Source organism: Juglans microcarpa x Juglans regia, chromosome 6D (assembly GCF_004785595.1).
Source record: "Juglans microcarpa x Juglans regia isolate MS1-56 chromosome 6D, Jm3101_v1.0, whole genome shotgun sequence".
NCBI lineage: Eukaryota > Viridiplantae > Streptophyta > Magnoliopsida > Fagales > Juglandaceae > Juglans > Juglans microcarpa x Juglans regia.
This window is the reverse complement of record NC_054604.1, coordinates 22,843,564-22,867,667: the sequence shown is the minus strand read 5'-3', so window position 1 is coordinate 22,867,667 and position 24,104 is coordinate 22,843,564. Positions and strand designations below refer to the sequence as shown.

General features: G+C 34.5%; 3 protein-coding genes across 7 annotated transcripts; all 3 read right to left on the bottom strand.

Moving 5' to 3' along the window:
• Positions 1–1,568: 1,568 nt before the first annotated feature.
• Positions 1,569–4,861, bottom strand: LOC121233952. 2 transcript variants are annotated; one of them, XM_041129730.1, is made up of 3 exons: positions 3,493–4,861; positions 2,671–2,929; positions 1,569–2,242 (listed from the first exon to the last, which is right to left on the bottom strand). In XM_041129730.1, exons 1-3 carry the CDS (start codon positions 4,623–4,625, stop codon positions 2,063–2,065), a joined length of 1,572 nt encoding a protein of 523 aa, XP_040985664.1. In that variant the 5' UTR covers positions 4,626–4,861; the 3' UTR covers positions 1,569–2,062. The 2 variants fall into 2 exon arrangements, with proteins under 2 accessions (XP_040985664.1, XP_040985665.1); XM_041129731.1 differs by having other exon boundaries at positions 2,671–2,923.
• A 5,915-nt stretch (positions 4,862–10,776) lies between these two features.
• Positions 10,777–16,709, bottom strand: LOC121233953 (casein kinase II subunit beta-1-like). 4 transcript variants are annotated; one of them, XM_041129735.1, is made up of 5 exons: positions 16,199–16,709; positions 12,285–12,488; positions 11,893–12,002; positions 11,631–11,793; positions 10,777–11,106 (listed from the first exon to the last, which is right to left on the bottom strand). In XM_041129735.1, the coding sequence occupies exons 1-5, from the start codon at positions 16,416–16,418 to the stop codon at positions 10,976–10,978; spliced, it is 828 nt and encodes a 275-aa protein (XP_040985669.1). In that variant the 5' UTR covers positions 16,419–16,709; the 3' UTR covers positions 10,777–10,975. The 4 variants fall into 4 exon arrangements, with proteins under 4 accessions (XP_040985669.1, XP_040985667.1, XP_040985668.1 ...); XM_041129733.1 differs by having other exon boundaries at positions 12,285–12,503; positions 16,199–16,707; XM_041129734.1 differs by having other exon boundaries at positions 11,628–11,793; positions 16,199–16,707.
• Positions 16,710–18,343: 1,634 nt separating this feature from the next.
• LOC121235822 (coiled-coil domain-containing protein 97) lies at positions 18,344–22,371 on the bottom strand. The gene is made up of 3 exons (XM_041132246.1): positions 22,050–22,371; positions 20,487–21,043; positions 18,344–18,752 (listed from the first exon to the last, which is right to left on the bottom strand). Exons 1-3 carry the CDS (start codon positions 22,204–22,206, stop codon positions 18,495–18,497), a joined length of 972 nt encoding a protein of 323 aa, XP_040988180.1. The 5' UTR covers positions 22,207–22,371; the 3' UTR covers positions 18,344–18,494.
• Between the last annotated feature and the right edge of the window lie 1,733 nt (positions 22,372–24,104).

The window sequence follows — 24,104 nt, the reverse complement described above, 5'->3', positions numbered from 1 at the left end:
ATTGACAGTACATGATGGAAATGATGCGAATGGCATGCTTCATATCTAGTCTGCACTCCTTTTGTTTTTTCCCAAGCTACCTAGTCTGCACTTGGCGATTCTCTGTTTTTTTTCTAGAATATTATTATCTGGATTTCATTGACAGCTTAGTCAAAGGTTGATGCATTTCAATGTTCCACCTGTGATTCTGGTGTATGCTCTATACACACAACTGTAACTTTTGGGATGGGATTGTGGAGCATTGGTAATGTGGTGAGTTACATATATATATATATATATATATATATAATAGGCAAAGAAGAACGATAGTAAGATGAAGATGAAAAAATAGACACCGAGATTGAAACCTCCAAATATATATCATCCGAGTTTACAATTGTTTCTCTTGTTTTGCCCAACATGCTTGGGATATCATACATTTGACATTATAAGTTTGTTTAGGTCAGTAGTGACTATGAGATGCACTTGCATTGGCTTCCTGGTAGCTTCATCCCTCCCCACTTCCAAAAAGAAAAGAAAAACCCTTCATAAAAGGTTGAAATTTTACTTTTGCAATTTTATTCTGTTATTTTTCTCACAATAAACTAGCTGCCCTTGAAAGGGTTATGGTATTTGGCAAAAGCTCTACCGCCATACTCTGCTGCCCACAGTAGTCTGTAATGGCAAGGGTAGGAAAGGAGGATCATTTTTCTTTTGGAAAGAAAATGAGTTTTTTGTTTTATTCATTTATTTGCTTAAATATAAATTTATAAAATGTAAATAATAATTTATTTTGTGAAAATTAAGTTACTGTCGAAAAACTCGAATACGTTAGATTGAACAAAAAAAAAAAAAAAAAAAAAAAAAAAGAGCTTATTCTGTTACTTGATGATAAGATTGAACTTGGTTTTTGTTCAAATATAAATGAATTGAACAAGGGTTCATTACTACTACCTGCTCAAACTTTGATCCATTTACGCTCCTAAATTAACAATATACATTGTTAACAAACATGACATGATTATATTTGTACAAGCTCGTTTGGATAGTGAAATAAGATGAGATGGTTTTAGTTGATTTGAATAAAATATTGTTAGAATATTATTATTGTTTTGGGATTTGAAAAGTTGAATTGTTTATTATATTTTGTGTAGAAATTTAAAAAAATTGTAATGATGAGATGAGATAAGATGAAACTATTTCTATATCCAAACAAGGAATATAATATCTCACGCTGATAATAAGTCCGGGCAATGTATAGAATATCACATTGCTTGGATGGAGAAGTTTTTGCTCTTTGATTCTTTCTTGAGGACGTTATGCTTAACTTTAAATTTTTATTATAAATCAAATTTTGTTATGTGCTTATGCGAAGAAGAGGAATCCCATTTTCCTCGTCAATGTAATTCGACAATTATGTATCTAGTTTATAAAAAACTGTCATTTGCGTTTTATTAATGTTTTAATATGAAAGCTAATCTTTTCTGTATTGATTAGAATAAGGTTTTTGTTAAGCATTCCCACCCTTCAATGCAAAGTTAGTTGGAAAAATAAAATCATTAGCTCATACGAACAGAGAATAACAATACTAATAATAAAGAATATATTTTCTTTTTTTTTTTTTTTCCTGGAAATGATGGTGTACACAACTTGGCTGGGAAGTTTATCCAAGCGCCAACTCATACGACCACTTGCATGTTTACAGGATGACTCTCAAGTGTTGTGAAAGAAAACCCTATGCTAAACACAGACAGCTCAGTTTCCATCTGCACTCTATGTTTTGTAAATTTCAAACGCCCTATGCACACTTATACTTACTGAAGCCAGCAAAATGGAGGGAACCTGTTTGCTCCTCAATCAGCCATTTGCTCTAATGACCGAATGCGGTTCCAAGCAGGTACCTTTCGTATGCAGCACTGACAATGGAGTATTCACGGCAAAAGAAAGGAGAAAAATGGATTTAGAAAAGGTGACTTGTTTGTGCTTCTGTTGCTTTCTCTGCTGTAAAAGCTAAATATGCTGTAGTGGTAGGCATTCTCTAGTGGATGCATAATGTTGATGAGGTAAGGTCTTAGAGGATCATTCATACGGATGGAATTGGTGTCTCATCAATGCGGCCGCCGAGATGCATTTTGTTTTGGACAGCCTTTACAGCAGCTACTCTTGCTGCATTTGCTGCTTTATTTGCTGCCGCCATGGCTCTGTTCACTTTCTCATCCATCTTCCCCACACCAAATGCTTTCTCAGCAGCTCGCTGCGCTTCCTGCTCATAAGACATCTCCATTAGTAATTGTTGATTGTTCCAATAATTATGGTTGCGTCTATGTTTAGAATAAGATTAAAATGCCATTGTATTACAAGCCTCTTAAGTTTCTTAGCATTGTTGGCTTTGAGCTGGTCTCCGTAATCAACCAGTGATCAGCTATGTGAACTGTGAAACCTCATCATAAGACAAACCAAGCTCAATCTAATAGTTTCAGTGACCAGAAAATAACAAACACCACAGATATGTCCTGTCCTAGGCACAGAAGAGTAAGGACGGAAATGGCATCTTTTTGGTTCTACCATGTTAGTAGTGAAGGTGAATGCATACAGTAACATTTGCTTATTCTACTTTTCATTTTGTTTAGTAGTTTTTCATTGCACAGGAAATCCTATCACCAAAAGGGAAAAAAAAAAAACCACAGTTACCTGGACTGCATTAAGAACTTTGGTATAGTTGACAGCATAGGGAGATCTATGACAGGTGAGTTGCAGGCAAGGAATGTCAAGAACCCCGTTTTGCCAGTGACCAGATTGTGTCTCCCCATTCCTGAAGGTGTATAAACCAAATCCCTGCCTTCTTCCCTCATGCCAGGATCCCTCATACCGATGTCCATTTCCAAACTGATAGACTCCAAAACCATGCATTTTGTCTGCAAAATATTCCCCAGCATATGTGTCCCTGTTCCTGCATTATCATATGAAACACATTAGCAAGAATGCTTTATCATGCAAACTGCAATTTGCGTCTGGTCACATGTGTTTATATTGCACCATGATCAGGAATAATTTAACTTAAAGGTTAGGAATGAAGACATAAGTAAAGAAGAAAACTTTGTGAAATGCCATGGAGAGATGATAGAGACTAAACCACTGATTAATGTCACGAAATGTCAGAGAGCCATTCCTCAAGTTAGGTCAGTGGCCCATTTGGGTTGAAATTCTCCAGTATAAAAATCAAATTATCATGAGATTACAAATTGAAGTGCATTTACACCACTTTTAATCAGGGGCACTAAATCTAGCCCCTGATTGTAAGATTCTACAATTGAACAACCCTAAAACACAAAGATTAAACATAATTTAAAGAAAATTTTACGTGCTTATCAACAAATAAAATTCTTATAAACAATCGGCAGTTTGGATAAGCTAAACTTCAAGCATCAACATTGTGCCAAAGAGGGCATCATACAAAATCTAATACAACCCATTAATGAAAATATCTAAAAACTAAAAGTTACAAGAATTCACCTGAAATGGTAACGACCAAGACCGTGTTTAACACCCCACTTGAATTCCCCCACATACTGGCTCCCGTCCACACAAGTATGGACTCCATACCCATGACACTGCCCATTAGACCACTCCCCAGCATAGACATCTCCAGTGTAGAACCTATACAATCCAATCCCATGCCTCAAGCCCTGCCTATACTGCCCACGGTACCTGCTACCTTTTGCCCACGTCTCAACCCCATACCCATCATACTTCTCATCAATCCAATCCCCCTCATACCTGCCTCTCATGTGATAGTGGTAAACTCCACTTCCAGAACACTTTCCCTTGTGGAATTCACCCTCATAAACATCCCCATTGCTATAAACTTGCACAGAAGACCCTGAATTTGGCCTTTTTACCAATTCGGGCTTCGACCCAATTGACCAAAGAACAGGCGGATATGGTTTAGAGGTGCTGGAAGCTGAGAAATACTTAATTGGGAATGAACGGCCAAAGAATAATCGAATCGAGGGAAGGCGAGGGAGTTCAAGATTGAGAGAAATTAAAAGGGCAGCGGAGAAAACTAGCAGTGAAAGGAAGTCTAGGATAAAAGAGCGGCGAGGATTGGAGACGAAGTAGTAAAGAGAAGGCAAGCAAAGGAGGATAAGAAAGCGAAAACGAGCTCGTAGCAAACGAGCACATCGCAAATGACGGAAAAACTTGAGGGCCAGTGCTTTTTTGGCAAAGGAAATTGAATACGAAGGAGTCGAGTGGGAAAAAGATGGCAATGAAGATTGTACATCCAAAGTTTTGTGGTGGGAATTATTGAGTTGGGTTGGTGGTGAAGAGTATGAAACTGTGGAAGGTGCTTGGGCCATTATAGGCCTCTTATGAGGCGCAGAACGAAGGGTTTGTGAAGCTGAGGGATTGCTGGAAATGGGTTCGCGGTGAAACTGGTTTTGGTGGGGTTGTGTTGGTGGGTTTTGGAGTGTGAGATGAAGGTGGGGTTTGCTTTGGTTGGAAACAAAGTGGATGGTGGTGCTTAGTGAGTTGGATTGGGTATGGATTTGAAGGTGATTTTGGTGGATTGGAGGAAGGTAAAGTGGTGGGGTTGGGTTCAAATCGGAAGCGACTTGTTGTTGAGTTTCAGATTTTTTCTGGTGCATTTACATATAAAAAAATTGATACGCATCGACTGTGTGTACCAGTGTAAAAGGTCTATTGGTTTCTTTTTTCTTGCTGCAGCTAATAAGGTTTCTGCCTGCTGCGAATATCTGTGTATGCTTCTGCTTCTGTTTTTGGAGGTATTGATTTCTGGTTTTCGCGGGGAGAGAGAGAGAGAGAGAGAGAGAAGTCAGGAGGAAGGGAAGAACTCCTCGTGTTTGGCCCTTTGGGAGTGAGTGAGACCTTGAGAACTAGTATATAGGAGGGGTTCTTTAATAAAAGACTGTGGCTTTACTAAATTTACTGATAATGCCACTACCTTTAAGGAAACTGGCAATCTAAGAACTGAACAAGTTTGATTCTTTCACTTGGTGGGTATTTCTTATTTCTTATTTCTTTTTCTTTAATTTCAAGTTTTGGTATAAACCAGAATAAGTTGAGATGTCATCAAAGCCTGCATAAGCTAATTCATACTTTATCCAAGGATGAGGAGATCTTCTGCTGGCAGGCAAATTGGGGTTAAGCCACCAATTAGAGCTCCGTGGTCAATGAACAATGGCGTCAAGGGTCTAATTTGTGGTATAAAAATATTTTACACGATGTGATATGCATCAGTCATTATTTACTCACACACCTGATAATTTTCTTTTTCTTTTTCATAGAGTGTGTGATAGTAAATAATAACTGATAAAAAGAATTATTCTTTTATCAATATTAAAATTTTTATCACTTGAGTCAACTATTAAGAATTATTAGATCTGATATTAATCGACATATGATAACGATATTTTCTCATGGATTTTATCTTTTTTCCTGCTTTTGTCTTGTGTTTTTTGTAACTTATCTTGCTAATAACGTGCTCAATCAATCTTAAAGGTGCAATCTATACTGGTCAAAGTTTTCAGGTCGTTGTTGTTGTTTTTGAAGTAATGGATCGATATATAAGAAGGATCCCCCGACCAATTTGGTCAAGTTGTAACATAATCCTTCGATTATTGTAAAGAAAACTGAACTTTGTTTTACAAGGAATTCCACGTTGAGAGGATTGTTAGCCAATGCGAGCAGGCAATTCTGTAAATAGAGATATATCCAAGGGCAATTTCCTAGATTATTTGTGTTGACCTTCAAAGGATGGTTGCTTATCTTCTCAAATTTCATCTGCCGCTTACCACAAAATACCGTTGCAAAAACCAAAGCTCCCGTTAACGGTTAACCCAATTTTATATTTATGGGATGCATTAAAAAAGAACAAAAGTTTTCTTAGGTTTAATTGTTCTAGTCTATCAATCTTCAAACACAAATATTTTTTTAATTTATTTCATATTTTTTATCTAATCTTTTCTAAACCTTTCTATAAAACATAAGAAATAATTAATATTTCAAATTATAAAATAAAAATTATATTATAACAATATTTTAATTTTATAATATTTTTCCTTAATTTTTTTCTCTCTCTTTCATGATAAAATCCAATAAAATTGTTAACTCAAATACTATATATATTTTTTTAATGAAAAATAAATATATTTTTTATTTTTTGGTGGAGTCTTAATTTCCAAGATTCCACATGTTTGATATTTCATCCTCCCCTCTTTTAGATTAGATTGAAGGGATTTGATAAATGTAGAATGGATATAAGAACCAGAAAAGGGCAGAACTAAAATAAGGGCATGTACAATGATAGAGGGTGAAAATAGGAGTCATTGAATCAGTCAAAAATGTGGACTGCCCCCTATACTAAATTCAAATCCTTATATCTGGTTAATGCATTAAGGTGACATGTCTTATTCCAGTCAAAAATGAACAAAATAGTTGAAATGAAGAGATAAGTTATAAGCTTGTGATGGGCTCTTTTATGGGTTATTATTATTATTTTTGACTCAAACAAATTTCATTTTTAATGGTTATAGATAGGACTTCCAATGGCATTTTTTTTTTCATTCTCTCCATCTCATGATCTGATTGTGCCACTAGAATCATCCACTGGTCTTTCTAAAATTCATTGTTGATTATTAACCTATAATCATTAATTACTCATGTCTCATCAGTTTCTTTTTATAGAATTAATTATATAATTAACTAGGTAAGTGGTCTTAAGTTCAAACTTAATCACATGTTGATGACATTATTATTCTTTACTGGCACAGTTGTTCGAAAATGACTAATTTCAAAAGTGTACAGATACTTCAGAAACGATGATAAGTTATGTTACATATAATTATTTTACGTATTTTTTATACATTCTATTGATGTGATTGATTAAAATAATTATTTTATATTAAAAAAAAAAAAGGTGACTAGCCAATTATATTATCCAGTTATCTCTGCCGTCGTTGGTGTCTTGGACTCTTGAGAGCAACACAAGGACTGAGTTTTGTCGTGGAGTGGCAAATGGCATTTTGTAAACTTTCCATGGGAAGAAATATAAAATATTTAATAATTCATGTATGTATTCAGCAGCCTTTCCAAGATAACTAACTCGCTAGTATTTTATTTTATTTTAATTTAGTTTATTCTCTTTTATTTGGCTGAGCCATTGCAGTTCAAATTAAGCTCCACCCATGCTGTGGACTTCTACTACAAATGTAATTTATTAAAATTATGCCCAGAGAGCCAGGTCTTGGTATACACTAGTTATTGAATTGCATAAAGGAATCGAACCTTTATCCCGCCAGTTGGTACTTGGTAGTCGTCTTTCGTGCAATCATATCGATTCTCAGATTCTCTTACATTCGAAGATGAGATCCGAGGGTAGTATTTTTCTTTTTGAAAAAGAAAAGCAAAAAACAAATAAAGAAACTATGGTTGTGGTTTGGATAGCGAGATGATATAAGATGATTTTAGATGAAAGTTGAATAAAATATTATCAAAATATTATTTTTAATATTATTATTGTTTTGAGATTTAAAAAAATTAAATTGTTTATTATATTTTGTATGAAAATTTAATAAAGTTGTAATGATGAGATGAAACACTTTCACTATCCAAACTAAGTTGCAACAAATAGATTTTACAAAAGTAAATTCATAAATTGATGTGACTTGATGTGGTACGTTAAATTGTAAAATTATTTTTATTACATATCATATGAAATCAGGTTAGTTTGTATGTATTTTTTTTATAAGATCTCTTTATGATTGTAATAGTTCTAAACTTATATATGTAAAAGTCATCTGACCCTCTCTCTCTAACTCATTGTTGCCATGAGAATTTTATTTTTCCCCCTTTTTCATAGGTAAAAAGAAAGGGAATTTTAGGAGCTTCACCAAGAAACCAAGCATAAATGGATGAGTCTAGCCGACTTGGCTTTCTTTATAACAAGGACTATGTTTGGTACTTAGTAGCCGTCAGAAAAGAATGGGGATACCAATATCCATTATTTTTTTAATTAATTGCAAGAAACAATTAATCAAGGGTAAGGCCTCCACGTCTATTAATTTGCAAATTGGGTCGGCTTCCCTTTGTTCTTATCCAACTTTTGCCTCGCCCTTGTCCTTGTCATCTTCCTCTCATCCATGTCCCCTTAGTTTTGCTATCAAGAAATGGAAGATAAAAACAAAAGACCCTCACTCACTCTCTCTGGCAGTGTCTTACTTTTCATATACATTTTGGATTGGGACTGAGGCAAGGAAGAAGAAATAATGTCCAAATGTATGAGAATGCGATAGAAAAAGGGATCTTTCTATTTGACGTTTAAAGAAAAATACCCTTTTTCTTTTGTTGATGAGTTTGTATGGCTAGGAATTATGTATATGATAATCAAAGAGTATTTCCAGTACCCAGTTGGCATATACGACAGAGTCAATTACGTGCAATTTTGTGAGGTTGATGGAAAATGGTTCATGTATGAGAAAAAAAAAATTGAATCGAGTTTTGTGCTAGACGCCAACTTGATAAAATCCATGATATGGTTTCTAAATACTTTATTTTTGATAATCTGGTATATCTATATACCAAGATAATTCAAGTGAGATGTCGACAAATCATTCTTAACGTCGATTTCTAACCACGTGTTTATGCACAAATCACTTAATTTTCATTCTCGAAATTCGAGTATAGAACAAAGAGAAGAAGGGATTGAGTCGAAAATGTTAACAATGATTGATTCTATTATGATATAGTTCATTAGCATGCAATAATATTCATAAATATCTCTTTTTTTTTTATTTATTTATTTAGTTATTCAGCCATTTCACCAACTTTTTTGTCTCAGTGTCCAAGTTAAAACCTTAAATGGTAGGATGAGCACAAAGCATTTTGTGCAATCTATACTACTCTCAGTTAAAGGCATCCATAGACAAGAAGAAAACACAGCATGATCAATACCGATTCAATTGGCCTAGAGGACGGACTATATTTTATATCGATTTGGATGAAAGGATCACAGGTATATGGGGTACGTTATTCAGAGTTGTCATAGAAAGGAACAAAGGGCCAACTTCCATTTTGAATTCATGAGGAAGGAAGGTACCATATGGGCCCAACCCATAAGCACTGACCCCTGATTCCGACCAAAAGTTCAATGGGTCCCAATAGCTGATCAATGATTGCCCATATAAGGCATGGATAGGCCACTTCTCATCTACATCACATTAATAATTCTTCCTTCCTGCAAGAGGGACTCAAAATAATGGAATTGGCCCAGCCCCTTCCCTCGCCATCTGGGTTTCAACTCATTTTAACTTTTTACTATTTTTTTTTTAATTTTCTGCCAATCATTTAATGCCACACTAAGAAATCATAACTAAAAAAATGATTGATAACATTGTACATTGTGAACATATTTGAAGAAGACGGACAAAACTCGACCATTGAAAGAATGCTATACTTCAGTCACTATTTATTTCAACCATGCATCTATAACTTTTTCATAGGATGTGTATGCATTTTTCATAAGGTATGAGAGTGTTTTTCATTGAGTAGAGTGTAAGGTGGTGAATAATGATTGATAAGAAAAAAATTTCTTTTTCCAAAGTGGGAAAAACAAACAGCATCAAGAATATGGTGCAAAGGGCATCATTTCCCTCTTAGAAAAGGTCTACCATACATCGTGTGTCAATTAAGAAAGTGACCAAAAAAATAATATAGAGAGCCCTAGAATTTGACTCACTTGACAACAAAAGGGAAGTGTGTTGGGAAAAGAGAAAGCGAGATTCAAGTTGCAAAGGGGCATATCATATAGAAGGCGGCGTACAATTTGCCTCAAGATTCAAGTTGGAACTTGGGAGGGCATAAAGCAAGAAAGAAAGCTGGATTTAGCATAGTTAACCTTCTGCCACCCAGCACTTGGATTAATATAATAATACAACTAGGGTTTGACATGTTCACAGTTGAAACCGAGTCAAAACGATCAGTCAAAACCGTGAAGAGACACTCATAATCTCCTTCATCACCAATTTCTTACTCTTCCCCACCTGAGGGAGAGAATTATGATTCATGAACCCAATACTCCTAAACCTAGAGGCAAGCAACCAGGCTGGCTCCTAGGATCACAAGTGTAAAGCTAGCAGTCTAACTATGGAGAACAATTTGGTTGGTATGCATCTGCATCCTTGCAACCTGGGATGCATGCAATATGTACATTGACAAGCAGAATTCTAGGTTTTGTATAGTCTTTTATTTCCCTCGCCTCCAGTACATATGTTTGACAAGCACAATGTTTAAAGAGCAATACTATAAACAACGAAAAAAGAGTTCCATTATGCCTACATGAAAAATAACCCCCCTTATTTATAGAGTAAGGCCCCGTTTGGATATAGAAACGGTTTCATATCATCTTATCATTATAACTTTCCCAAATTCCCATACAACGTATAATAAACAATTCAACTTTTTCAAATCTCAAAATAATAATAATGTTTTAACAATATTTTATTCAACTTTCATCTAAAACCATCTCATTTCACTATCCATACGGGGCGTAACAGAAACACAATCATGGTACTAAGGCTAAAGCTTATGACAGGAAATAATAGAATATAACATGACAAATCTGGTCATTTGAGAGGATCATGGAATTAGAGGCTAACCTTTTAACTACCAACAATCACGGTACTAAGCTTATGACAGGAATAGAGAAAGCAAGGAATAATCCAAAAAAAGAATCAACTACAGAACCATTTCAATACCTACACTGCCAAAAGGTACAAAGCATTAGAGAAGATCGCTGATAAGCACAGCTAAATTGAAAACTGAATACTTGCTTCACGTGGTTGCCAATGGCTTTACAGTTATTTTCAAAAACTTACAGAATAGAGGAAGCTGTAAGTGTGAAGTCCATCGATTTCTTAGGGCAATAATCCAAAACAGAAGCTAAGCAATGCTAGCCCAATTGAAGCTTGGAATTCCTGCATCATGGCTTGTGAATCTTGAACCCAAACACTCTTGGAACATAGCTCAGTAACGCCTTTTGAGGCTTCAGGTGCCCATAAGTCATCAAGAAGAGGTGAGGAAATGTGGTTCCGAAATATGCTCCATCAATGTCTAGAAAGAGTTAAAGAAACTTAGGAAATACCAAAAGCCCCGGGTGCTGTGCTGGGCCACTTAAAAATGATTTGGACCTCCACACAATATTGCATTAATGTTGATTTTTAAAAGTAGTCCTACTACTCATATCATCCCAAGTGTAATACCCACATAACACCATTGATGTGACAGTTATTGATATGCATATAAAATCAACTATATAAAAAAAAAAGGCTTAACTGTCTGCCATGTTAGCGGTGTTACACAGGTGTTACAAATAGAAATTTTCCTTGAAAATAAATTATGATAAAAATAGAAATAACAAAAGGGGGCTCATTCTAGTGTGACTAATAGACAGACAGAAGTGCGAAGAGCCGAAAAAAGGAAAGAAAAAGAAAGGGGAAAAGGGGAGAAAATGAAAGGAGGGGGGGGGGGGGGGGGGGGGGGGGGGGGGGCATATCAACAGGAGCACGTGTTGACACCACCTGGATATATGCAGTAAGCAGTTGCAACTACAGGTTCAACTGTATATAGGATACTACCTTGATATTTGGATCGAGGGTAGTAGATATCTTCACATCTGGGGCAGTATATCTTTACCGTGCTTGACCGAGGAATATCTGATTGACCAACTGGGAGGCAGGGTTGTCCACAGCAGTAAACTCTTGGGCATCTCCCAAAGTCATAGTTTTTGTACTTTTCTAACTATAAAAAAGTTCCTAAACTGTCATTCTAGCCAGAGCCAAAAGTTTACAGACATGAATGCATGCAATGCAAATTAGTAAACCAAGAGAAAAATCTCACCATAGCAGTCATTCCTTTACTTGTCAATATATATCTGAAATGAATCAGACCATAAAGCATCTCAGCTGCCGATTCAACTAACTCATTCTGTTCCTCTGTAAACATATCACCTGTATGATTCCAACCAAGGGAAAGTGCCCAGTATTCAAATTGACAATTGAATGAGTGATTATAACTGGACATGTCACCATACAGTTCAAACTATCAGGAAATAAAGAGACAGGAACAAAAGAGAAGAAAAATAAATTATATGAGAAGCGCAATAAAAAAAGGATACAAATACATCATGGAATGCTTCAACAAAATAGAAGCATTAAAGTGATGAACTTTAACAAAATAAAATGATCACCACAAGCAAATGGCTTATTTTAAAAGCAAGAAGATATGCTTACCATGAGACGATTCAACATCCAAAATCAAATCAAGTGCATAATCGTAATAAGGAACTTGACTGCTTAACCCACACAGGTTAAAATCATCTTGTATATAATCATCATCTACTTCACAAAAGAATTCATTTCCTCGCAGATTGCAAAACCATGATATCCAAGATGTGTCATCACCATCAGAACCACTAACGTCTGATCCTTCACTGTCTGTTTCAGATTCCTCTACAAAAGATGCAAATTAGCAAAAATATTGACAAGAATGTTTGCCCACAATCATGAGGTTATGATGGAAAAACTTCAAAACCAAATAATACAAAACAAAGTATACTGTGTCAACCACAGTATGCGAGACTATATACGCAACAAGAAGGTGCTTCTTTCAGGAACAACCAACATGGTAGAAGTGCAGCACAAATTGTGAAAAAACCCAATTGAAGTTACGAAAATCTAATCAAGAATAGTAGTTGTGTGAATTACATAAATCATTTCAATTGAATAGGTTAGACCTTACACAGGCAAGATTAAATAATGCTGAAACAAAACTGATTTGAAAGATCAAAACTCCAAAAAAAAAGTTTCGCTTGGAACAAGGATAGGTTGTTGCAGTGACATAATTCTGTGCAAGCAACACTCTTTCATATCACTGAGGCAGAGTCACAGAGGCTAAGAATTTCACATGATAAAGTAACTGCAACCATCCTATATACAAACATACAATATTAAAAGTTATAGATTACTATTTAAAATATCTGCCAAGCCATTTTGAGAAGTGATATCATCTCAGTCGCAAAATAATCGTGCTCCTTTATACTCTTTTTTACTGGCACTGGGTATCCAAGAACAAAGTCCCAACTAATTCCGGGACTGCACAGTCCCTCGGCTAGAAGTTTCCGATGCACCTCGGGTAATTCAAGGGGAAGTTCTCCCAGTCTGATGGCCCATAGAAATTGTTTGCACCCAAAAGGACTCAGACTTGGAGGGAGCATACCACCAAGACCAAGGCCTTTACCCGTTGAGCCAACCCCTAGGGGTTGCTCCTTTATACTCTATATAGCCACGAACTTTACTAAGGCTCCTTTAGTTTTATATGAGGTTGGCTCCACTCTAGCATCTCTCATTCCATGATATCTTATCTCATGATACCGGCATAAAATAGAGAATGCTCATCTGATATCTTTGTCCCCTTAAAAATACGCATACAAACGACTAGGAGTCACCCTATAAACTTGATCTCTATTGTTCTTTGTGTGTGTGCAGAGAAAGAGAGAGATCTTTAGGTCAATCGTTGAATTGCATGAAGACCGAACCCCAAAAAGACTAAAAGAAAATTGGGAATCTCCTATCTTTACTTTCAATTATTATCTATCAAAATAATGCAAAATAAAGAAATTTCAAATGTAAATATTTCTGGAGAGGTGTAGAGTTTCATTGTAACTTCAATCTAAAACTCTTAACTAATCCTTAATCCCAAATAAACTGGGCTTGAACACATATTATTTAGTCATTTTAGGCATTCAAGATAATATTTACCATTACCTCCTCAAGTATAAAACCTCTATCACTACTTATATGCATGTTCTTCCAACCCATTTTACTCCAACAAAAACTAAAAATGCACATATTCGTTTGAAACCCAGCATATGCAAAAAAAAGAAAATGAAATAACAATGATCATGCTGGCCTTTAGAGCCAAAGCAATATATATATATATATATATATATATATATACACACACACACACATACATACATATATATTATATATATATATGACACCAAAAAACCAAGAAAACCAACCGATCTACAAGAATTATTTCTGAAAAGAAGAGACTACTGATCTTGTCTCTTCTTCAATGAGTCATTTTCTTTCTAAACATTTCTCCCTAAGCAGCAAGGATATGTCCAGAATAAAATTTGGCTTATATCATTAAATACCAGACCAGAAGGTGTATAGATGTGGATCACCGCACAGATGCTAATAAAGACCATGGTTCTCCTTTGCCCTTTTAGAGAGGGATTCTGAAACCGCTTACCACAAATAAAACCAGGCTCTTGATCATTTGTGGACTTCAAACCACTTACTAAATGTATATAGTAATTGGATGGCAGCAAAAGAAGGGTAGTTGGCGAAACCAAAAGACACAGTTATAGTAGCACATTTTAAGAGAGGAACGTTAAAGGAAATCTAGGGATGGAAGACAACATGCATATATTACAGCTGGGAAACTACAAACATGTTTTAATCTAATATATCATACAAGACAGAGTAAGAGTGTCAACAGGATGCAAATGCACAGACTAATATTTTTTTTTTTTTATAAGTAAGAAGAATTTATTAATCTACATAATTACGCAAAGCCCAAGTATACAGGAAGTATATAAGAGAAAAACCTAATTACAAGCTAATTGCTGTGAAAAGCAGCATAAAAGCCATTAAAGCTAGTCACATTCAATACAATAGTAGAAGCCCAAGATAAAAAAGTATGGAAGAAAAAATCTCTAAACCCTCCCATCGAACGTTCCCTATTATCAAAACAGCAACCATTCCTCTCATTCCAAGTAAACCACATTAGGCATAATGGTGCCATCTTCCAAATGCACAGACCAATACTGATATCTTACACGAAAAAATTCGGTCAATTTATCAATGCATCCTCTCCAACCACCGTGTCAGTCTTTAAGAATTTTACAAGAAACAATGCCAATGTCTAAAAATGTTTTCCCTATTTTTGTGCTCATAACAAAAAAATGAAAAACCAAGGACATAAAATGGCCGGAAATGAGTATAATATGGCAAGGACAACTGGCAGGCAGTTGAAGGTGTGTGTGTGCATCTGCATATTTTAGTGTCTAATATCTATTGAGTGTCTGAGAGAGAGAGAGAGCAGGTTGACATTATCAGACTAATAATTAGGTTGGTTTTTCATTGAGAGAGAGAGAGAGAGAGAGAGAGAGAGAGAGAGCAGTTGAAGCGGATATCTATTGTGTGTCTAATATCTATTGTGTGTATGAGTATAATAAAGCATGGAAAAAAAAGTAGGCAGTTGTTCATTTTCATCTTAACTCATTAAGATATTCTGAACTTAATTTACCCAACAAGTGACAGTTGCAGCCCCAATAGGTAATGGATGCCAATAAATCATACTATGGGCAAAGGGACGAGAAAGGTTATTCAAACTTTCCCCCAGAAGGTTTAAATCCATTAAGATGAAAGGAACTTCTATTCTTCATAGGTAGAATGTACCCTGAATATCAAAATACATTTTTCTTAATAAATTCAACATATATCAATTATACTTGCAGTTTCATAGGGATGAAAGAAAAATCACCAAAAAGTAGTGTTGATCTAAACTTGTGCAAATATCTGACAAGCCATTACAATTTAAGAGCTTACATATATTCTTGGAAATTCTAAGCTCTCTGTCATAACAATAGTTGATTCGAGTTATCCAGTATTCTAAGTTCTTAAAGTAAACCAAGCGATGGTTGTGAGAAACGACCACAACTATTTTATGCTGCTATAAAAAATCTCATGACAAATAGGTAACTTTAAAAAATATTCTAAAAAAAAAACCTAAAAACCTTTGAAAAGAAGAAACTTGGAAACCTGAGCCCCGTAAAAGGTGACAAAAAAGGGGAAAAAATCGCAATGAAGATCGAATTCCAAAACTTAAGCCCAACATAGATACCCGCTTTACGCAATTAAACTTGTATTATGTATTATGTATGCACAGAGACGCAAACAGGTTTTTGTCATTCTGCTAACAATTACACAACAATAAATGAAGTATTTTCGATACTAAAGACCCATCCCGCGTACCCAAATTACAATATGCACATACATGTATTATGTATGCACACAGACTCAAACAGGAAAGAAAGAATAAAAAATTGAAAGAGAGAGATATAGGTAGAGACCATCGGAGAAGTTGTTGCTGGCAAGAGAGTCTGTCTGGTCGGGTGGAGGCTTGGCCACGAAGATGGACTTATCCTTGCCGTTAATTAAAGTAGCGGTCCGGGAAGTGGAGGGAGAGGATCGCTCCAGCTGCTTGTCGAGCGCGTCGTTGATCCGCTGCTTCCGATCGGAGACCGGTCCAACCTTGGACCTGGACCCAGCCACCCCTCTCTCTCTATACATCTCCTCCTCCTTGTGCACCCCCGAAAACTTCCTCCTCCTCTCTCTCTCTCTCTCTCTCTCTCTCTCTCAGTATATTATCCTCCCTCAAACAGACATAGCGTCAAATTAATCTTCAAAGAGAAGCCCTAGAGCTTCGAAAAAATTAGGGTTTGTGTAATGCACGGCAAGGCCTGTTTCAGATAATTTCGTTGGATTTTGCTCAACACAGAGAGAGAGAGAGAGAGAGATGGGGCGTTAAGAACTAAAGAGGTATGTACGTATCGTCGGAGGAGTGTGGCTGCCGATATATCGGCTCCGAAAACAAGTTTGCTTTGTTTATGGGTGGGCCTAACGGAGAGATTTGTCCACGTGTCGTTCAGAGGTGCGATCGGAATAGTTGGACAATGATATTTTCCACATTTCCTGATTCATGTTTTTGTATGTTACATAAATAATGATAATTATTAGGAAAACAGAAGGTCATTGACCTTGTTTAGTAGTATTTAAATCAATAATTATTAATATGATAAAAACTCATGAATTATTAAAAATCGTCCCATTAACAAATAATCAATACTAAAATTTTATATTTTTAAAATATATATAATAAAAATAAAATAATTAATTAGATAAGTGTTACATCAACAAAAAAATTTAATAAAAATAAATTTATAAAATGACGTAATTTAATATAATACGTTAAACATATTTTACAATAAAAATAAAATTATATTTTAATATATTATATCAAGATACGTTATTTTATGAATTTATAAAATATTTTTATGATTAAAGTATTTTTCAAGTAATTAATGACGTGAATGATATTAATGACGTGAATATCATTCTTACTACCTAATAATATTAAAGTGATGACGTACATTAGAGGCAACGTTGAAATGGGTCGAGAGAATTGCATTGACAGTGACAATTGTCTGTCCAATTCTTTCCGAGAATTTTGGCAGCACCAAATCTTCAAATGGAATATATGTGATGTGTTGAGAATGCTTCCAAATGCAACAAAAATCCAGCCCCAATTGGTGGTGGGACAGCTTTTAATTGCAGCTAGCTCATGTCAACCTCATATTAATGCCACTTTTGCACAATATTTTATTAATTAAAGAAGTGTTTAAATAATAATTTGAGATAAAAATTAAAAATTAAATAAAATATTTTAAGAATATTATTTTTTAATATTTAAAAATATTAATTATTTATTATATTTTATATAAAAATTTAAAAAAATTATAATAATAAGATAAAATTAAATGAATTGAGATTACTTATCAATCCTATTGGCGTAAAACAAACAATTTGTCCGAATCTGGAGTTTTCAAACAGGAGACAAAGTCACAGCGAAGAGCAGTGTGTGGCAACTCTTAATAGTTGAACCAGCAGGCATGTGGGTGGGCCATCGTCAGACAAATACCTCTCAAACGAGGTAGGTGATTTTAGAAAAATCCATTGGGAAATTGAGAACAAAAGAGATGCCATTTCCAATGTAGGTGTAGAAGCAACATGAATGCTTATCCCTCTACGCGGATAGCTTGTGCACTCCTACAACTCTCACCGTCAATACGCAGCTACAGAAACAAAACGATAGAAAATGGGTGTCTCTTACGTGATCACGAGACCCAAGGTTGCAAGAATCACGCAGATATGCGTTCTAATCAGTGCGTCATCCTACAACAGACTACCACTCTCATCAATCTGTGGGTGTGTATAGAAGCAAGCATATACCACAAAAGCATAACTTTTGAAGCCAACTGTCTAAGATCCTTTTAAAAATTAGATTTCCTCTGCATATAGGGTCCCTTCAAATTGTTAGCTTTTTACCAACTTGTTATGCTTGAATTAATATTGAGTGCAGAAAATGTATCAGTGAATGAGGGATTTCTAATAGATTTGTGCGCTTGATGCACGTCTAATAGCAGAACACAGCAAGCAACAAAAACAAGCTGCTGGTCGCATATAATTTATACAAGAAAGAAAAAAATTTAATTACATTTGCAAGTATTAGCTGGTAAACACTCCTAGTCAGGGGGAAGATAAGATTATGACAGACAAGTAAAAGCAAAAAAAAAACATACATTCACCTCAATCGTCGGCAAAATATTTTTCCTCGGCATCATGGTTGGCTTCCCTCTGCCAGTGATCATCCAAGGTCTCATCGTTGTCTATTTTCGAATAATCTAAATGCTCATAATCTTCCCCTAATAGAAATTTCTGCTGCATGATATGGGTGAATTGGTCCATCTGATCTTGTATCTCTGCCGCAGACAAAGTCACTTCCTCACTCTGTCTTTCTGTTATTGACTGGGCACTATCGTTTGCATCAGGATGATCCAAGACCATCTACAAATGACAAGGCAAAATTTCAGAATGTCAGTTAGAAACTGACTGACTAATGTTATAGCAAAGGAAACTAGCTAGAAATATTATATTGATCTTTTACTGCTGTGTTACTCATGAATCCAGTGAGTTCTTGAGCTCATAATCTCATTCTCAATCTGATTTTCATAGGGGAAGTGTATCGTCACTTTCTGCTGTGTTATAGAATATTAGACTATTAAAATATCCAAAACATAAAAAGATAAAATAAAAATAAAAATTCAGCTTAGCCAAAATGAGAATGTAGACATGGATACGTGGGATTACTAGGAAAAGATGAGACACACAAGCCACCCACTTAAAAGGTAGAGGTGGGCTTCAATTGAGAAAAAGACGAGAGATACACGTAAGATGGAGTGAAACGAGGGCATGTGCAACTAATGCAGTAAACGGGATCTAATTGAAGTTAATGGAGTGAAAAGAGGTGTAGAGACAGACTTAAAACAGTAGTAGTAGAAATAGTGGAAAAGAAATAAAACAACATAGACGATAGAATGGCAGAAAAAATGTGGTAGACATACCAATAGTTGATGGAACCTGTAGCCCAATCGAAATGGATCAAGGCTAAACTAAATTGAGTTGAGCTGAAAGACTCCAGAACACAAAACATTTCATTGAATGCTAGCAGGTCAAAGATTGAGAAGTTCCATGAGATACGTTGATACAATTTGAATCAGATAAAATGGTTCATATAAAGATTGTAACAGAATCATAATTAAGTGATAACTAATCTGAACCCAATTGAATCAGTAAATAGTATGAAATCCAATAATACAATGGTGGAACCATCAATTGTTTTGAGGGGGGACAACTTTTCTATTGTGTGACACATTTATGTAAAATAAAAAAGAGAATAAAAAAACATGACTATACATAAAATTAGATCTCGATAATTTGCTATATAAATGTAAAAATAAATTCTAAAAACACAACTATAATGTTTCATAGAATAATATTTATCCATTATTATTTTTGCAATTATATATTTAGAATTTATTTATTTTCATAGAAACTATCAAGTGATCTTTTAGAAGGCCATCTTTTATTCTAGTGCGTAAGCTAGTTTATTAAGTTTCATGTAAAATCGAGATATTTTTGTGTCACAATAAACATATAATGATATAATTGAGACCTTAAATAAATTTTTTCTTGCTCAATGAAGTTTAGAGAATAAAACCTCTCAACTTTTTTTCATATAGATCATAAAACTTAAATAATTTTTCTTGAACTTTCACTTTGGATTCCATATTAAGAAGCATAATATTGCTTTGGGATCCATATTAATAAATTTATTATATCTCCTAAACTTAGTTTAAATTAATTTTAGTTAGGCCACATCCTTGAAAATAGATAATATATAGAAATTATACAAAATTTTGGGACTATAGGAAAAAAATTGGAGAGAGGCATTTCTAGGTATATTGAGATTTTAGAGAATTTTAGAATGGAGATTATATATATATATATATATATATTTTTTGGGGGGGGGGGGGGGATTCTCTACATTTATAGAATTATAAATAAAATTTAGGGGGCATTTTGAAATTTCAAAAACTTTTGGCCAACATGGGTCCACCACTGCAATAATAAAGCTTCCAGTACTGCAAACAGCTAGATACTGGGCTGAGCAAATTGTTTAGGTAAGCCAAATAAAATCATTCATTTACTAAGTCACATTAATATAAACCCAGAAATTACCTCTGCAGATTGTGTAGCCACATTAGCCTTCTCATGTTCTTCTAGATCCTTCCCTTCTGCATCTTCTTCTTCCTCCTCCTCCTCTTCTTCCTCCTCTTCCTCCTGCTCTTCTTGTTCTTGCAATTCTCTTTCTTCTCCTTGGTTTCTATCATTACCAATCCAGTCCCTCTCATCCACACCTAACCTCTGTTGCTCCATTCTTATCTTTGCAACCAAAAATGCTTCCTCTGATCTTCTCATCAGAGTCTCTGACCACCGTTCCCCTGGTCTTGCCATGCTTCTTCCACTTGGATCTTGATACTTACCTACGTACTCATGATGCAAATAGGGTTCTCTTTCCCTCATTGCATCCTCCGAAAAATACTGCCCATCATGTATCAGTCTATTCAAGTAGGCCCGTCTCCGGTTCTTCACTGTCACTGATCTTGACTTCAACTCATCCAACGTTGGACTCATTATGCTTCTGAGGTGCTTTAAGTGCCAATTGATTTCATAATCGTCTTTAAGTGCATCAAATTCCCGAAGCTCAATGCTCGTAAGCAGTGACCCATATCTTTCTGAATAAATGAGCAAAGGAAATTACTAATTAATATGATACGTAATAAAAATATTCACTGGAAGGAGGATAAGATCCATGTACATAGTCAGCGTAAGGAAATTTTTACAAAAAATTAAAGAGACTAACAGTTAAGCCAATGAAGAAGGTCTAGAAGAGAAAGAGATAGGAAAAGCAACCACTAAAATTGAGGATAATAAAAGCTTCAGCTTCCTTAGGTGAGATCTATGATGGTATGAATTTAAATTTATGTAAAACATATCCTTCCCAATTAATATTCTGCTCTTATCTAAGCATAAATAAATTACTATCAATGTAAATGTTCCTTTACCCTTCTTTTCTTTTTTCCTTGTAAGTTGTAGGCGAACTGAGACATCGAAGAAAAATAACTTCACTCTATTAACTTAAATTCACTAATTAGCTTAGTCAATCCAAGTTTTTTACGCTTTCAAGAAACCACGACAACGCAAAAGGCAAGTTCCTATTCTTCTCGGTAATTGAGATCAAAGTGGTTAGTCTAGTTTAGATTTTTATCTATTTTTTTAGGAAGGACTTGTAAATAAATCTATACATTTTTCTCAGCAACCGAACAGAATAAAACGGTATTAACATGGCAGCGAAGCTTTTGCTGCCATTAGCTGCCGAGTAAAATGAACGAAGAAAATTTAACCAAGAATGCGAAAATATTTCAGACCCAAGATGACCAAAGCAAACACACACACAAAACTGTCCCAGCTAATCAGCTTAGTTTCACCATAAACTAAGTAATAATCACAAATGACTTGGTTTCTCCACTCTTCCTTTTCTCGCCTTTCCTCCATAATCTGTCCAAGCAGATAACTAGGGCTTATGAATAACGCAATTCTCAAACTTTATAACCTCAATTTAAAAATAAAAATAAAAAAGAAAACATATCGTATACTTAATTCCACAAAATTCCCCATAGACTTTGCGGCAACCAAACAGAACAGTATCGAGAGAGAAGATCGAATATACGCAAGACGTACCCAAGAAGAGGGCGATGTCTCGGGAGAGAAGGTCAAGGAGGACTGCCTTGCGCTGAGATGGTTCTTTGGTGTCGGATTGGATAGCCTGAGGAAAGTAGAGGTTATCCTGCGCCGACAGCCTCTGTGCTATGCTCTCCATTCCCTCCCTGCTCACCATTTCTCCCTCTCTATTCTCTAGTTTTTTGCTGCTAAAATCTCCAATGTGCGAGTCGGTGCGTTTTGGGATGTTGGTGAAAGTGTGCCCCTCGCGTGCCCCGGAAGGCTTCCTTGTGTCTTAAGCATCCAAAATTGCATTGCTCAAAATATTTATTAATTAATTTATGTGTTTAGTTTTGATGTGTTCTGAAACTATTTTTCAATAAGAATTGGTGGCAATTTATTTTTTTCCCTATTGTATATTATATAATTTATCAATTGTAAAAGTTTATTATTTTAATTTAATTTAATAATTGATAAACATATATCATTATAGAAGACGAGGGTCGTCGATAAAAATATATATATACACAATTTTAATATACAGGATAACTCATTTAGAAAAGAAAAATTAACTTTGTTACTTAACTTTTCATTCTTCGTAAAGTATTGTTAGAATATTATTAAAGTTCTTGTTAATTTGTTAAAATGATCAAAGTCCTATAGAATTTTTATCCAAATATAACACTTAAAAAAAATGAATACAATAAAATTGACTATACAATATTCATTTTAAAACTGTATACTAACAATGAGACAAGAGATGTATAGTTAGTTTATATAGTTTCTTTTGAATTAGAGTAACATTAGATACGATTCTAAAGTAAATAAATTTCACGCAATCTACTTGAAAAAATAAAATGGAGTCTTTCAGAAAGTACGTTTTTTTATACAAGTCTAAGGTGTGGCTTGATATTGTACAAATCATATTTTTAATTTATAATAAAAATCCACTTTTATGCCGACACTACTATTTTTTAAGTAAGTTGTGCAAATTTGTATACTTTAAAATTATATCTATTATTATTATTATTATTATTATTATTATTATTATTATAGCGATATACATAGAATATCTTAATCATAAAGGTAAGCAAAATCCAAAAATACGAAAACAAAAACTATTACGGCGACATACAAAGTATATCTAAGAGAAGCACAAAGTTGTGCAAAATCCAAAAATAAGAAAATATATATATATATATATATGTGTGTGCGTTATAAATTCATAGAATGTATTTGATGGATGACTATTAGAATTCTTCATGTTTATGTATCCCTATTTCCTACGTTCATGTATCCCTTTGACTCATGTGTTATCATTCTCTAAGTTCATGTACTCATTTAATATCATGTATCCTCCATGCCTATAAAATGATGTCTTGAGGAGCATTTATAGTAGACTTACAATAAGGAAGTTGAGAGAAATAATATTTAATTCCTGAAGAACTAATTCTAAATATTGTGGTCTTTCAATTCTATTGCTACTTTTATTTAGTTTTATATCACGTTATCAGCACGAGACTCTAGCCAATTATCGTGTTATTTGGCTTTGAAAGCTATCTGTGAGATTGTTCTGATCACTATAAGTCATTCCATAATTTTATAATATCATTTTATAATCATTATGGTATGTTTATATTTTTAAATGATGCTATAATATCTATTTTATGTAATACTCTTTGAAACAAAATATTATATTGTCACTGCAATTCATATGATTTCATAAAGTTTATAATTCTTGCATATTCTAAATCTTATAATATTTATTTATTCAATTTTTAATATATTTGTTATAGATAATGTCAAATCTTACGAAATTAGAATTTGTTGCTCTCGACGTTTCTGACAACAATTACTTATCTTGGATTTTGGATGCTGAAATCCATCTTGATGCAATGAATCTTGAAAATACTATCCAAGAAAAGAAGGAAATGTCCCTGCAGGATCATGCTAAAGCAATGATTTTTCTTCGCCATCATTTGTATGAAGAATTGAAAAGTGAGTACCTCACTATAAAAGATCCATTGATTTTATAGAATAGTCTAAGGGAGAGATACGAGCACCAGAAGACTATTA